Genomic DNA, 13117 nt, shown 5'->3' with positions numbered 1-13117 from the left:
TGTTTTTTTGTTTTGTTGTTATTGTTTTTTTCCACAGGTATGCTGGCAAACCACACTTTCATAGTATTTTATACAGTAAAACACAGATATGTGGAAAAATAGTTCTCATTAGTGTATTTTAAAAGAAGTTTCACCCTGCAGTCATCATTTCACATGATAGAGTTGTCATATTCAGTACTCATTGAAGGGATCTGATGTGTGAGTGGTACCTGATAAGAGATGATTACTGAGGTGTTTTGCTGGAGTGTGAATTAAGGTTTCCTGAATGTTTCAGGTTGGAGGGATTTTTGTGTCTGGTAGAGACTAGAACCTCTTGGACAAAGTGGTGAGGGCAGGTGCTGGGAGCTGTTGTTGGATGTTTCCATAGCTGGGGTTTGAGAGGACAGGTTTTGGTGTGTTTCACTGCAGTTCAGCACAGGTACAGAAATAATGTACCAAGGAACATCTTCAGGCTTACCTCAGTAAGAGCTTTTGTGTTGTGGCTCCTAGTTCCTGCTGTCAGTTTTGCAATTCCAGTTATAATAATCTTTAGGGTGTTTTTCTGTTGTGTTTGTTCTGAAATGCCCATGATGCAACTGGGTTGGATTTTCTACAGGCTATTTTTGCTTAAGTTAGATATTTGAAATATGTCTGCTTTGTCTGTTCCAATAAATTATTTAACAACTATTTCAAAAGCAGGTACATGCCTGGTCATCTTGAAATTAAAATAAATAAATAAATCTGCTCAACTCAGATCCAGCAAGATTCATGGACTTCACCTCAGTGCTGGCCACGTGGGTTTCTGCAAGGAGGAGGAACCTAGCATCATTAGCTATGACAGCAAAGTATCCAGCTAAACCAGCACTGAATGAAATCCATGGTCATCCCCCAGTTTTGTATCTAGCTTATGTAAAGTTGAAAAGCCTGGAGTGTTTGACATCTCTGAAGTTCCCACTTTTAAAGGGTGGTTGATATTTCTGATGTGAGAAATTCCCTTGTAGTTCTGTATGACAACAGTCTGCAAAATATGGTTTAAAATCTCCCATACGTGAGAAAAACATTTTTCATTTAGAGCAGTATAAAAAAGGGCAAATTTTAAAACTCTTGCGTGTTCTCTGAAAGCCATCCTGTCATGTGAATTTTATCTGTGACCACATCAGAAGCTGAAATGATTTAATTTAGAACTTGTGGACTAATGATCTGAGGAACTCAACAAGCAAAAGAAGTATTCCTTCTTTTTAACACCCTTTTACTGACAAACACTGAGTAGTCTCAGTTCTCATTGGTTCACTCATTGGGAAAAGAGGTACTTGGCACCTTCCAAAAAAAAAAAAAAAGCCCTACTTCCTCCACCAATATTCAAGTCCATATGTTTTGGCATAAGGTGACAGTGCCTCTGAAAAATGCATGATTTCAGCTGCTCTAAGGAGTGAAAGATTGGAGCCTCCCATTAAGCTGGCCGTTGATTGCATGGAAATTTCCTGCTGGTGGTTATTTTCTTCAACTGTGAACTAAGGATTCGTTTTCAGGTTGATTATTTAGCTCATACCTCAATGGCTGTTTTTCTTAGGCATCTTGGCTCACAGCTTTGTGAACTGGAAAAGCTGATAGATAAAATGATGATTGCAGAGTTTTCAACTTATGCTCGCAATGATTTAAATAGACCCCTAGAAGATGATTGCCAAGTTCTAGAAGAGGTATGTCTGTTATTGAAATAAACTGTCTCATGAATATGTTTGCACTTTAACATACTTAATTAGTACCAGCTAATTCAGTCAGGTCCCTAATAGCAACACTATAATTTTAGACTATTTATCTTCTCATCCACACCTGTCCCCGCCCATTTATTTTTGTGCTTGATAAGATTAAATAATTCTAATTAATTCTGAACAGCAATCCAGGCCCACTTTATTTTTTTCAAAATAATCAGTTTTCTTTTCTCTGATTAAATGTATACTGAGTTCATTTCATGAACCTAAGCATGTAAGTGGAAAAGAGCATGGTTGTAAAATTTTAGTTTTGCAGTGAAAGCTGATATTTGCATGTTGTTCTTATTCTGTTTCCCCATGCTTCTGTGCGTCCTTATACCAAGCATATGCTTGCCCTGAATGCATGCTTCACTCACAGTGTATATATAGATATATATTTCTCATTCCTCTGAAGATCATAAACTTATGAAGATGAAGCTATTGTGGTTGCTTTCTAGCCTGGAAAAGATTTTTTTGGATTTTGCCTGTGGGGCTCTTCAGTAATTGCTAGAGCCTATGACCTGTTCAGCCTTGTTTAATCAATTTCATGAGAGGTAGTGGTTGGCAGTAGCACTGCAGTGCTCCCATTTCTGCCCTGCGGTTTCTTGCCCTCTGTGCTGCAGCGTGCCAGCCTCTCACTCGGGCTGTGCTAAGCGTCAGTCTTGCTCAGGATCAGGAAACTCACTTATGGTTAGAAATATCCACAGGTTTAAGCACTTGTGAATGAGCCCAGTTGAGGAATTGGCAGGAAAGAGGGTGGGAGAAAGAGACTCAGCTGGTATTGCCACAGGGAATTTTTTTTGTATAGGCAAAGCTTGGCATTAATCTGGAGGAATTGGATTGACCTAAATGCTGTTCACTGTGTGCTTGATCCATGAACTTTCTTACTGCTGTGCAATTTCTTAAAATTGTTTCTTGTCTTCACCTTGATATTTTTCATGTGTTTGTGTTTTGTTTGTTTTTTTTTTAATTTTCTTTTTTCTTGGTAGGAGAGACTTGTATCTCTAGTATTTGGACTTCTAAAACAAAGGAAGCTAAATTTTTATGAAATATATGGAGACGAAATGATTAATACTGCAAAGAATATAATTAAACAGGTAAGACAAACATATCTGATGTATATGACAAGCTTTTCTCTACCCCTTGTAAATAATTTTTTTAGTCATTAAGAACAGCTCTGATGAAGTTTTCTGGTGGCTGATGGTCTCTCAGTAAGAGCAGCTGAGCTTGCAGACACGTAAAGGGCTCCCTGAAGCACAGAGGTGTTTACAGAATAACTTTGGGAAGGTGTAGGTAACATATGCTCCCCGTTTTCTCTGTAAAATTAACATTGTTGTGAACTTTCCTTTCTCTTAACACGTGACTCTCTGAAATAGTAGAGTTGTGTCATAACACTACATTTCATTAAAAAGCCTCAACAAAACAAACATTCCAAAACCCTGCTAAAAACCTCTCCCTCCAAACACACTGTAAAGCAAAACCCTCAAATTCTTGGTGTGAACACGTAAAGGAGAATCAAAGAACTTGCCAGTTTAAACAAATTAATTCCCTGCAAATGGTACAGGAAAATATTTCTTGCCTTAATGTTAACACAGACCTAGCATAGGCACATGATAAAAGGTTGGAAAACATCCTTGCCTCTTTCTGAGAGAGAAGTAATAGAGAAAGTAGAAGTGCTTACCTTTAAAAAAACCTTAAATTAAGCCCCAAGTCCTTTTCTGCATTGGTGTGGTGATTTGCCATTTAGGGCAGAGTATCTTTCAAGCCAAAAAACCTTATTGATAATACCTGCTAAAACCACTAATTGAACAAAATTCATATTACTTCTTTGAGGAAAATACATTGGCTAATTTGGATAGTGACACTAATTTGGATAGTGATGACTTTGGTTTGCAGAGAGATCTTAAGCTAAACTTAGGGTCTGTGTTTGGTACTTTCAGGTTTACTTGTTTGTTTGCATGCGTGTGTAAGAATATTGTGTAAGAATGTTTCTTTCCCCTTAGAGATAGGTGATTATTCAAAGAGTTATGCTTTATGTGCTATGAACTCCTGATTTGTATATCAAAGGCTTGGAGATAGGTGCCGAGTTGGGTGTCTCCTGTTCTCATAGGATAGTCTGCAGTCCACAGCTGCGTTGTGAACTGGGCTGGGAACCTAGCCAGACTTGGCTGTTCCAATCCCTTTAACATGGCAGCCCCATGGTTCTGTTGGTCTGGTTGTACAAGGTGGATAGGCCCATATTGCTAGTAAATTTAAAAAAAAAAGGAGTTAATTAATTACACCAGGATAAAGTTGTTAATCTGCCTGGCAGTCTCCACTGGCTTTTCACTTGGCTGTATCAGCAGTCATAAGGAGACTTTTTTTCCCCTTCAGATTCTTTGTTTGATCATATAATAGATAGCACTCCCTATTTTTCTGCTCATTCTCAGTCTCAAAAAGCTTTTCCCATTCTGCTGGGAAAATTTAAGTTGGGTTTTTCAGGTTTCCCCTCTGCTTAATAGTAGACAACATTTAATCAAATTCTAGTGTAAATTTCTGTTGAATAAGGAAAACAGGCAGGATTTGAGTATTCCTGTGTGGTTTGTGCAATGCTTTTGTATGGTGGCCCATTATCTCAACTCTTAGGGGTACTTTTCCTTAATAAAGGAAACTGTTTTCTTGTCAACCTCAAATGTGCTTCCTCTTCAAATGCATTGCTGGGCTGTTTTGGTCAGTGAATTTTAGTATGTTTTTATTGCCAGGCAAGTGTAAAAGCAAAGGTTTGTAAGCACTGAGCACACTGCCTGGTTGAAGAACAAAGTTCTGTTGTTCTTCTGAAGCTTCCGTACTGATCACCATTATTCGGAGCACAGGTAAAAACCCATGTAGCTTGCTTAAAGCAAGATGAGTTCACACCCTGCTACTCATTTGTTCAGTTTATTGACTGGTATTTGGGAGAAAAGCCCTTTCTCAGTCTGAGTGGAGTTGATTTGTACCTTGGGCTTACAAGTAATGGAAAAAGAGATTAATGAAATGGCTGTAAAACTGTAGATGTGTTTGGAATGAAAATTGGTTGTACTGGAGACCTGAGGAAGCTGGCCAGTTTTGTATAGACCAGTTGCTTTGGGAGATTTCTTTTGTTGTTTTTTGTTTGTTTGTTTTTAGAGAAACAAGTTAAGTGATGCAAGTATATATTTTTCTTATTTTACTTCTTATTTTACTTCTTATTTAACTTCTTGAGGGTTAATGTAATGTTTGTTATGAAACTCAAGCAGTGGTTAGAAAGAAGCTAAGATCTTCTTTTGTTTTTTTTCCCCTTAAAATTTGACAGTGTGTGGTTAATACGGTATCGCAGATAGAAGAAATAGATACAGAAGTGGTTGTTAAGTAAGTATGCAGCCAGATTTTTTTTTTTATGGTGGTGGGTGGGGATAGTATGTTTTTTAGCACAGATAATTTTTTTCGTTCTAATTTTTGCTTAAATTTCCCTATAACTAAGGATTATGCTTCTCTTGCATCTTAATACTCTGCCTTTGTCCACCTCTGGGTGGATATTATTTTACTTCCATTCAGATTCTAATGTTACCTTAAATCTACCTTTTAAATAAATACTAAAATTCTGTTAATCTCACTACATGAAGCATATATCTTTTTGAATATATGGAGATACCTCCATTCAAGAAGTATCTCCACTTTAAAGCATTCCCTGTTGTCATAACCTGGGACTTTGTATTAAAACATGTCATTAGTTTAAGTTCCTCCTCCATAATCAAGAACAAGAGCTATCTAGACAGGAGAACAACTTTAGCCCTAGAAATGGTCCATCAGGAACCTCACCAAGCCCAGCAAAGGCAAATGCCAGAGCAGAGATGGAGATGGAGCCAGGCTCCTCTCAGAGTTTGCACAGAGGGCAGTTGGCACAATGTGGAAGATGAGAAATGCCAGTTGAATCGTAGGGAGAATCTGTTCCCCATAAGGCTGGTCAAACACTGGAACACAAGCCCAGAGAAGCTGTGGGATCTGTGCTCTGGGGCTCAGGCTTTAACTGACCCAGAGCAACCCCATGCAGTTGGACCTGCCTTGAGCAGGGCTTGGCCAAGGCAGCTCCGGAGGCCCCAGCTCCAGGGGTTCCTGCCAACTTCTGTTTTTTCTATGGCTTTATGATTCACTTGAGTCAGCAAAGTGTTAGCCCAAGATAATAAAAATAGCCCAGGAGTTAAAGCAAAGTAAGTTGCAAAACCTGTGTCTGTTTCATACTCAGATTGGGAAATGACAGGGCACAGGGTCATTGTTATACATTGGATATTTGGTCCCCATTCTCCAGTGTTTAGTCTTCTGCTCTTGGGTCCAAACTGTGAATTACAGGGTTTAATTTTTGTTCTGTCAGTGATTTTTCTGCCCTTTTGCCACAAACAGCTGACTTGTACTTTAATAGCAGAAGTGGTCTCATTTCAATGTAGTTTTTTTTGTAATTTTTTTTTTTCTCCCATGTGGTTTGTGAAAATGTTATTAACCCCGTCCCTGGTTGGTAACACATACTTATCCCACGGAAGAGAACATTATGCCCAGGAAAGAACTAAAGAGCAAATGTGAAGCTTTTTTCATGCATATCTAATTCTATATCGCTCCCCCACTCCCCTTACATTGTGTTGATCATGACTGTTGTTTAGGTCGTGTCTGTTGTTTGCCAGGTAAAAATCTACATAGTTTTCCTTATATTTGCAATTCCATTTAAAGCATGTTTTCTTTTCCTTTATGTGCCAGTAGGCATCATGGCCAGCAAACAATTGCTGTTTGCTGAATACTGCTCTTTTTTTTAGGCTTGCAGACCAGATGAGGATGATGAATTTTCCTCAGTGGTTTGATTTACTGAAGAATATTTTTTCTAAATTCACCATCTTCCTCAAGAGAGTAAAGGTAAGACACTAATTTACAAAGAACTTCATATAGTTCAGGCATGAGAAGGAATGAAGTTGCTTTTTCATTTTAGGTCTTAAGATGTTGATTTTGCTTGTAGAGTTCAAACTTCTGATTGAAAGGAGATGTGAATATTGGCATCCAGGGCAAAAATGATTAGTGCTAACAAAGAGAGCAGTGGCAAAGCTATAATACCTTTTTTGCTAGATTACTTCTATTCTAAGCTGCTGGGGATTAGGGTAGTACTTTTGTACATGTTAGATTGCTCCAAATTATGTTTCTTCCACCTATCTCAGAAACATCAGATATTGGTTGCCATCAGACAAATGGGTCTGCCTCTAAATACTAACTACACGCTAGAAAATAAAGACAGGGTTTAGTTTAATTTTGTGGGCAAAAGAAAATCTCTTTCTAGCACAAGCTTGTGGCACTGGGTTTTGGGGTGTTTTTTTGTAATAAAAGTTATATTTCATTCTAGGCAACATTAAATACTATCCGTAGCGTGGTTTTCTTGGTTCTAGACAAGAACCAAAAAAACAGAGACCTGGAGGACACATTACAGAAGAATTCCGCTAAGGAGAGCGTGGTGAACAGCGAGGTGGCCTACCTGACCCATGAGGGGATGTTCATCAGCGATGCCTTTGGTGATGGGGAGCTCCCGGCCGGAGCAGCCAACTCGGCCTCCCAAAGGAACACCTCCCCCAACAGTGAGCCCTGCAGCAGCGACTCTGTCTCAGAGCCCGAGTGCACCACTGACTCCTCATCCAGCAAGGAGCACACGTCCTCTTCTGTTACTCCAGGAGGAGTAGAGATGATGTGAGTGAACACCCTGCCTGTCTCCACCTGGCAGCGTGGCCGGAACAAGGGGTGAGGTGCAGGCGGTTGTTTCTGATCACACAGTACAAAAATGACTTTGGAGGAATGTGCGTTTTAGGTAGGTGTAGTGTAGTGCCTCTCCCCCTAGAGACTGCGATCAGAGTGCACTGTTACATTTGCCTTTTTTTCACCTCTGTATGTAGTGGTACAGGGACTGATTTATGTCACTTCTTCCAGAAAAAAGCCCCTTCTCCATTAATTTTTTCTGGAGAGGCCACTTGTGTAGAGAGCAGGAGAGATGTGAGTCCCTGAAAGACAGATTGTTTGTCATGCCTTTGGCAGGCAGAAGCATTTCTGTTCCCTGTGTTCCCTATGGTTATTTTTCCTGATATGTTTGGTTTGGGGTTTTTTGGTTGTTGTTTTTTTTTTCTTGTTTTGTTTTTGGTTTTTTTAAGATGGCTTAATGGAATACACCTTGATAAATTCTAGAGAAAATTTTTCTGTTTGTCATCAACTATTTGACCTGCATAAATAAATAAATAAATCCATCTCAGTGCTTTGGTTACATAGGCAGTGCTGCCCTGAGGTGTTCCAGTCTCCAGAGTTCCAACCTTCTGGCTTCCTTTTATGCACCCCTTACTTGTGGCTGCAAGTCAGAGCTATCTTTTGAGCAGAACCAGGCATAATGTGTGTGGAACTCGGGCATGAGCCACTTCAAAAGCCACCATGTCTGGATACAGAGTTATATGAAGCGAAACTGAAATACTGCTTGTTACCCTGCTGAGAGATGGAAGACAGCAAGTGGCCTGCTCTTGCTGCTTGATCCTTGAGTATCTGTACTTATGTGTTGAAGCAGCTGTTAGTTTTGATAGAAACCTTCCTCACCAAATGACAATGCTGGCTGAAGGAGATAGATTTAAAAGAAACATGCTGTGCATAAAACATAGACCTTTGTATATCTGAACATCTGTTGTGTTCTGGAGGAGAAATGATTTGTGAAGAGGAGTCCAGGGTTACATGGAAGAGCAGGGAAAGGGAAGGGGATTGGATCCAAACTAGTCTAGAGCACTTTGCCAGGTTTGCTAAAAATGCACCATCTAGCCAGAGCTTCTCAGGAATAAAGTTGTTTCTGAGGCTGGTTGCATAACTTTGTTCTAAAATGAACTTACTTCATTGCTCTTCTGCTTTTGTTTGCACCTTTGCTCTGTGTTTGGATACACAGGGCAATGTTAGCCCAGTTGCTGCTCTTTCATGTCCCAAGTTCTCTGCTATCGTGCTGTCAGTCCTTGGGCTAACCCAGAAGATTGTCATCTTCACTAATGGCATGAACCACGAACAGCAGAGCTGTGCTGAGTGCCGGCCTCAGAACAGTAGACAATTAATACAAGGTTTTGTAAAAAGTACCACCTTAAGAGCCTGGAGTTTAAAAAGGTAATGGAATGAAAGCTAGATAGATCAAGGCTGTGGAGAGTGCACACTATCTATTTTAAGCCTTCCAGTTGCATCGGAAGAAAGGTGCCGTGTTTTATCTATCATATGCTTGTGGTGCTGAAGTCTCACAGGAGCTGGGTAAATTTTAACTCAGTAAATTGTTAATTACATTTATGTTATCAGTAATGGCTATGTCATATTTACTCTTAGATCATTAATAGCAATTAGAATGCAGAATCAAAAAGAAACCAGGATGTGCTGTTACACATTTCCTTGTTACAAGGGGCTGACAGGACCTTGACAGCAGCTTAGAAGATCCCATCTGTATGACTTTGGTGATTAACTGACTGCATTTGACAGTTGCTGCAAGGCTCTTTCCTTCTGGGTGCAAAAATACTGTTTGCTCCATAAACTGATGTTCAGCCAACTGGTTCTGTCATTTGTAGGATCAGCGATGACATGAAACTGACTGACCTGGAGTTGGTCAGGCTTGCAAATCATATCCAAGAGTTACTTTATAATGCCTCTGATATCTGCCACGATCGTTCAGTCAAGTTCCTCATGGCAAGAGCAAAGGTGAGGAGCGTGGGTCAGACTGCTGTGGTGCCTCATGCTTGGTGAGCATTTGCTTCCAGGTTACTGCTTTAATGAGGGGTCTGAAGCAGCATCCATGAAGGGAATACAGGAACTGTTCCTGCTGCCACAGGCTCTGCATGGTCATGCTCAGAGCACGCCAGTGTTAACATAAATCATTACAAGGCAGCGTTGGTTTCTTCTACCTGTTTCTTTCTCTTTTTGATATTCTGATTTTTTGTCTCTGCTTCATGCAGAGAATGCGTGTCTGTGACAAGGTAGCTGCTTGGACTGGCAGTCTACCCTGTCTGTCACATGTAGGGTTAAATAATGTGCCTCTTCAAACTGTAGTGGCCCTCAGACATACTGATTAGTTATATCTGTATGTCTCTGAATTTTTGTGGTGTTATGTCTCCTTACGGTGGTTTTCTTTGCATGCAGGATGGCTTCCTAGAGAAGCTGAATTCCAACGAGTTTGTTACTCTTTCTCGCTTGATGGAAGGCTTTATCTTGGATACTGAGCAGATCTGTGGCAGGAAAAGCATGTCCTTGAGAGGAGCTCTTCAGAGTCAAGCCAATAGATTTGTGAATAGGTTTCATGAGGAGAGGAAGACAAAACTAAGGTACATCTGGGTAGACAATCTTTGTGTTCTTCCATTAATAATTTTTTGTATCATATGCCAGCTGAACACAATCTTTTATTGCTTAGAACATCAGTAAGCTTGTTATACTTAAAAGCAGGGAGCAAAAAAACTGTATTAAATCCCAATTATTTCCACTTGATTTAGACTCTTACTGTTTTCTTAACTTGATTTCTTCAACTGGATTGTTCTACAGTTACTTAAATAAATACAGTAATGGCTACAGAAAATACGCAAAACTAACATTGAAGGGCAGGATTGCTCTGTTTCAGGGGTTTAAGAATAATTCACTTTCATCTGTTTTCTAAAAATACCCAAACTGCTTGGAGGAACGGCCTGGCCAGTAACATCCGTGAAGTCTGTTTGCTCCCATCCATCAAAAGCTGTTAAAATTCCAGTATTTATACATTACTTCATTGGTGGTGATCTCATAAAGACCTTTATTGCCTGGTGTAGTTTTTGGTTCCCTATGACAGTTTGAACGAACAAACTCTGAGATATCTAGACCAGCATAGTGTTGTTCTGTTTTACTGCTGGCAGTTGTTGGGCACCTTCTTCTCATGAAGATGGCTGACATAACATTTTGGGCCAGTATATTTTTTTAAAATTGTTTTTCAAAATTACAGGCAAGAGAAGTGTCAAGACAAGGTATTTCTCTCTCATCCTCCTCTCTTTTGTGTTTATAACCAGCTTGCTTTTGGACAATGAGCGCTGGAAGCAAGCTGAAGTTCCTGCCGAGTTCCAGGACCTCGTTGATTCAGTGTCAGATGGCAGAATTTCTCCCCCTGAAAAAAAAACAACAGGTGTGTGTCTTGCAGTCCTGGAATGAAATGAATTTATTATCTGTGAATTCTGCTGTTGAATATTGATGGACCTATTCTGATGACACGCTGAATCTGTGTTTGCTTGCTGTCCTTTGGGGCAGTGAGAAGAAAATTGACAGCTGTTCTCTTTTCTTTTTTTTTTTTTTTTTTTTCCTTTTATTGGTGTTGAAATGCCTTGTGCTGAAAGATTATCTGTTTATTTTTTGAAAACGCTCAGAAATGTTAGCATAGTGAGAGAGCTGCCTTTATATACAAATATTCCCAGTGTAGAAGTTTGGAGTCTCTGCACAAATTCTGTCTTTTCCCACAAGGTTCTGCTGAGGAATTGCAAGGGATTGAGGAGCACGTGCATGTGCTCAGCCCTCTGTGTGTGAAACAAAGCCTCCTCCTTCCCACTACGTCCTCTGCCAGTTCAAATGAAAGGCAGCATGCCATGTGGCTCTTCATGGAAGAGAAAACTCAAGTTTATTCAATTATTTACCTTGGCACAGAAACCTCATTTGACCTCAAAGAAGTCACTTTTTTCTCCTCCTGCCCCACTTCCCCATGTGCACCATGGGAATGCTTAATGTGTTCTTGTCTTGTGGGGATACTCATCCTGTATTGCAGTGATGGTTGAGGGAAGTGAATATCCAGAAGAGGAAGAAAACATAAAGAGAGGGGGAGAACAATGGCAAGAGATTAGAAGGAAGAAAATACAGTGATGTCATGGTGGAGAAACCCCGACCTTCAGGAGGAACATAGCAGATAACAGTGTACTAAAGCAGTAATCACTCCAGTTATGGAATATGACACCAAAATATGTTTGTCAACCATTGCTCGTAAAATAACCTCCTGCAGCCTCCTTCAAGTGGATAATTTAACATGAAAAACTCCATCAGTAATAGCTTCTGTTATAAAGCCTGAGGAAAAAGTAATTTGAAACTAAAATATTAATATACACAGCAAATCACTTGAGAATGTATAGTAGAAAACCTAGTGGCTTTTTCTGCCTTTTTTCTATTTGTAACCTGTTGTATTTAGAGTTTTTAAGTCCATAGTGACTGTGGGAGTATGAGATTTTTTTGATCTAAAATCACAGCAGATAATGAAGTAACTTTATGGGTTGTAAAAATTTTGATGGGTGATCAGCTATTTAATAAATCTTGTAAAAGAGAGAAGTGCTTGCTACAAAGATTGTGGGTTTTTTCAAACCTTAACACTGAACACTGCTTTTTTAGAAACAGCATTTTTTGCACTTCTTTTTAGTCCAACTCACTCCTTTTCCTGTCTTACTAAAATAGCTACTGAAGAAAGAAAGCCAGCTGAATTCCTTATTGTTGAAGGACAAAAATATGCAACAGTTGGGTAAGATGCACTCTTTTCTCTTAGCAGTGGGTTAGTTGGCAAGAACTTTGAGTAGGACTGTGATGAATGCTAACCACTTCAGCAATCTTATTTAAATTAAAAATCCCTCTCCTTTCACAGACTAGTTTTTTTTGGTTCCCAACAGTTATAAAATACAACAAGCTCTTTGCTACATTAAAATGCTGTTTTTTCTCTGAATAGCTAGGTTTTAATTTATAATTTTATTTGAATTTTTTTCCAATTATTTCATGAAAACACACATGAAAATACAGGTTTGTCTTCTGAGCACTGTTATTTCTTGCAATCTTGGTCATATCTGGCAAAAATTGTAGACTCTTAGAATAATTTGGGATGAAAGAGACTTTTAAAGATCATCTTGTCCACCCTGCCTGCTGTGAGCAGGGACACCTTGCACTAGGCCAGGTTGCACAGAGCCCTGACCAACTCGACCTTGAATGTTTCCAGGGCTGGGGCATCTACCACTTCTCTGGGCAGCCTGTACCAGTGTTCCACCATTCTCGTTTTTAAAATTTTCTTCCTTATGTCTAAGGTGAATCCACCCTCCTTTACTTTAAAACTGTTTGTTGCTCCTTGTCCTATCACCAGCAAACTAGAAAGTTTGTTCCTATCTTTCCTATAAGCTCCCTTAAGTACTGAAAGATTGCAGTAAGGTCCCCCCAGAGCCCTCTTCTCTCCAGCCTGGACAGCTCCAAAATACCTGAGTCCACTACTGAATGGTTGCTTATCTTATTCAGAATAAGGTATGGGCCATCTCAGAAGCTGTATACGCTATTTCTTGGTATCCTGGCTGATTTGGATTGGAAAGTGGTTTCTTAAAGCTGGTTATATCAGAGACATTTTA

The 13117-nt window shown here is 39.6% G+C and overlaps 1 protein-coding gene across 3 annotated transcripts in view; it reads left to right on the top strand.

The window, feature by feature from the left end:
• The window catches only part of VPS54 (VPS54 subunit of GARP complex), a 45824-nt gene that overhangs the window by 20035 nt on the left and 12672 nt on the right, over window positions 1-13117 (top strand). For all 3 annotated transcript variants that reach the window (XM_088160948.1, XM_088160949.1, XM_088160950.1), the window contains exons 9-17: window positions 1550-1676; window positions 2717-2824; window positions 5038-5093; window positions 6527-6623; window positions 7102-7439; window positions 9317-9446; window positions 9885-10066; window positions 10775-10887; window positions 12192-12255. In XM_088160948.1, the coding sequence (XP_088017074.1) occupies window positions 1550-1676; window positions 2717-2824; window positions 5038-5093; window positions 6527-6623; window positions 7102-7439; window positions 9317-9446; window positions 9885-10066; window positions 10775-10887; window positions 12192-12255 (1215 nt within the window). The remainder of the gene's footprint in view (window positions 1-1549; window positions 1677-2716; window positions 2825-5037; window positions 5094-6526; window positions 6624-7101; window positions 7440-9316; window positions 9447-9884; window positions 10067-10774; window positions 10888-12191; window positions 12256-13117) is intronic.

The sequence above is a fragment of the Sturnus vulgaris genome, chromosome 3 (genome assembly GCF_052056855.1).
Source record: "Sturnus vulgaris isolate bStuVul1 chromosome 3, bStuVul1.hap1, whole genome shotgun sequence".
Taxonomy (NCBI): Eukaryota; Metazoa; Chordata; class Aves; order Passeriformes; family Sturnidae; genus Sturnus; species Sturnus vulgaris.
The sequence above is the reverse complement of the archived record's forward strand: the minus strand, read 5'-3'. Positions and strand labels throughout refer to the sequence as shown.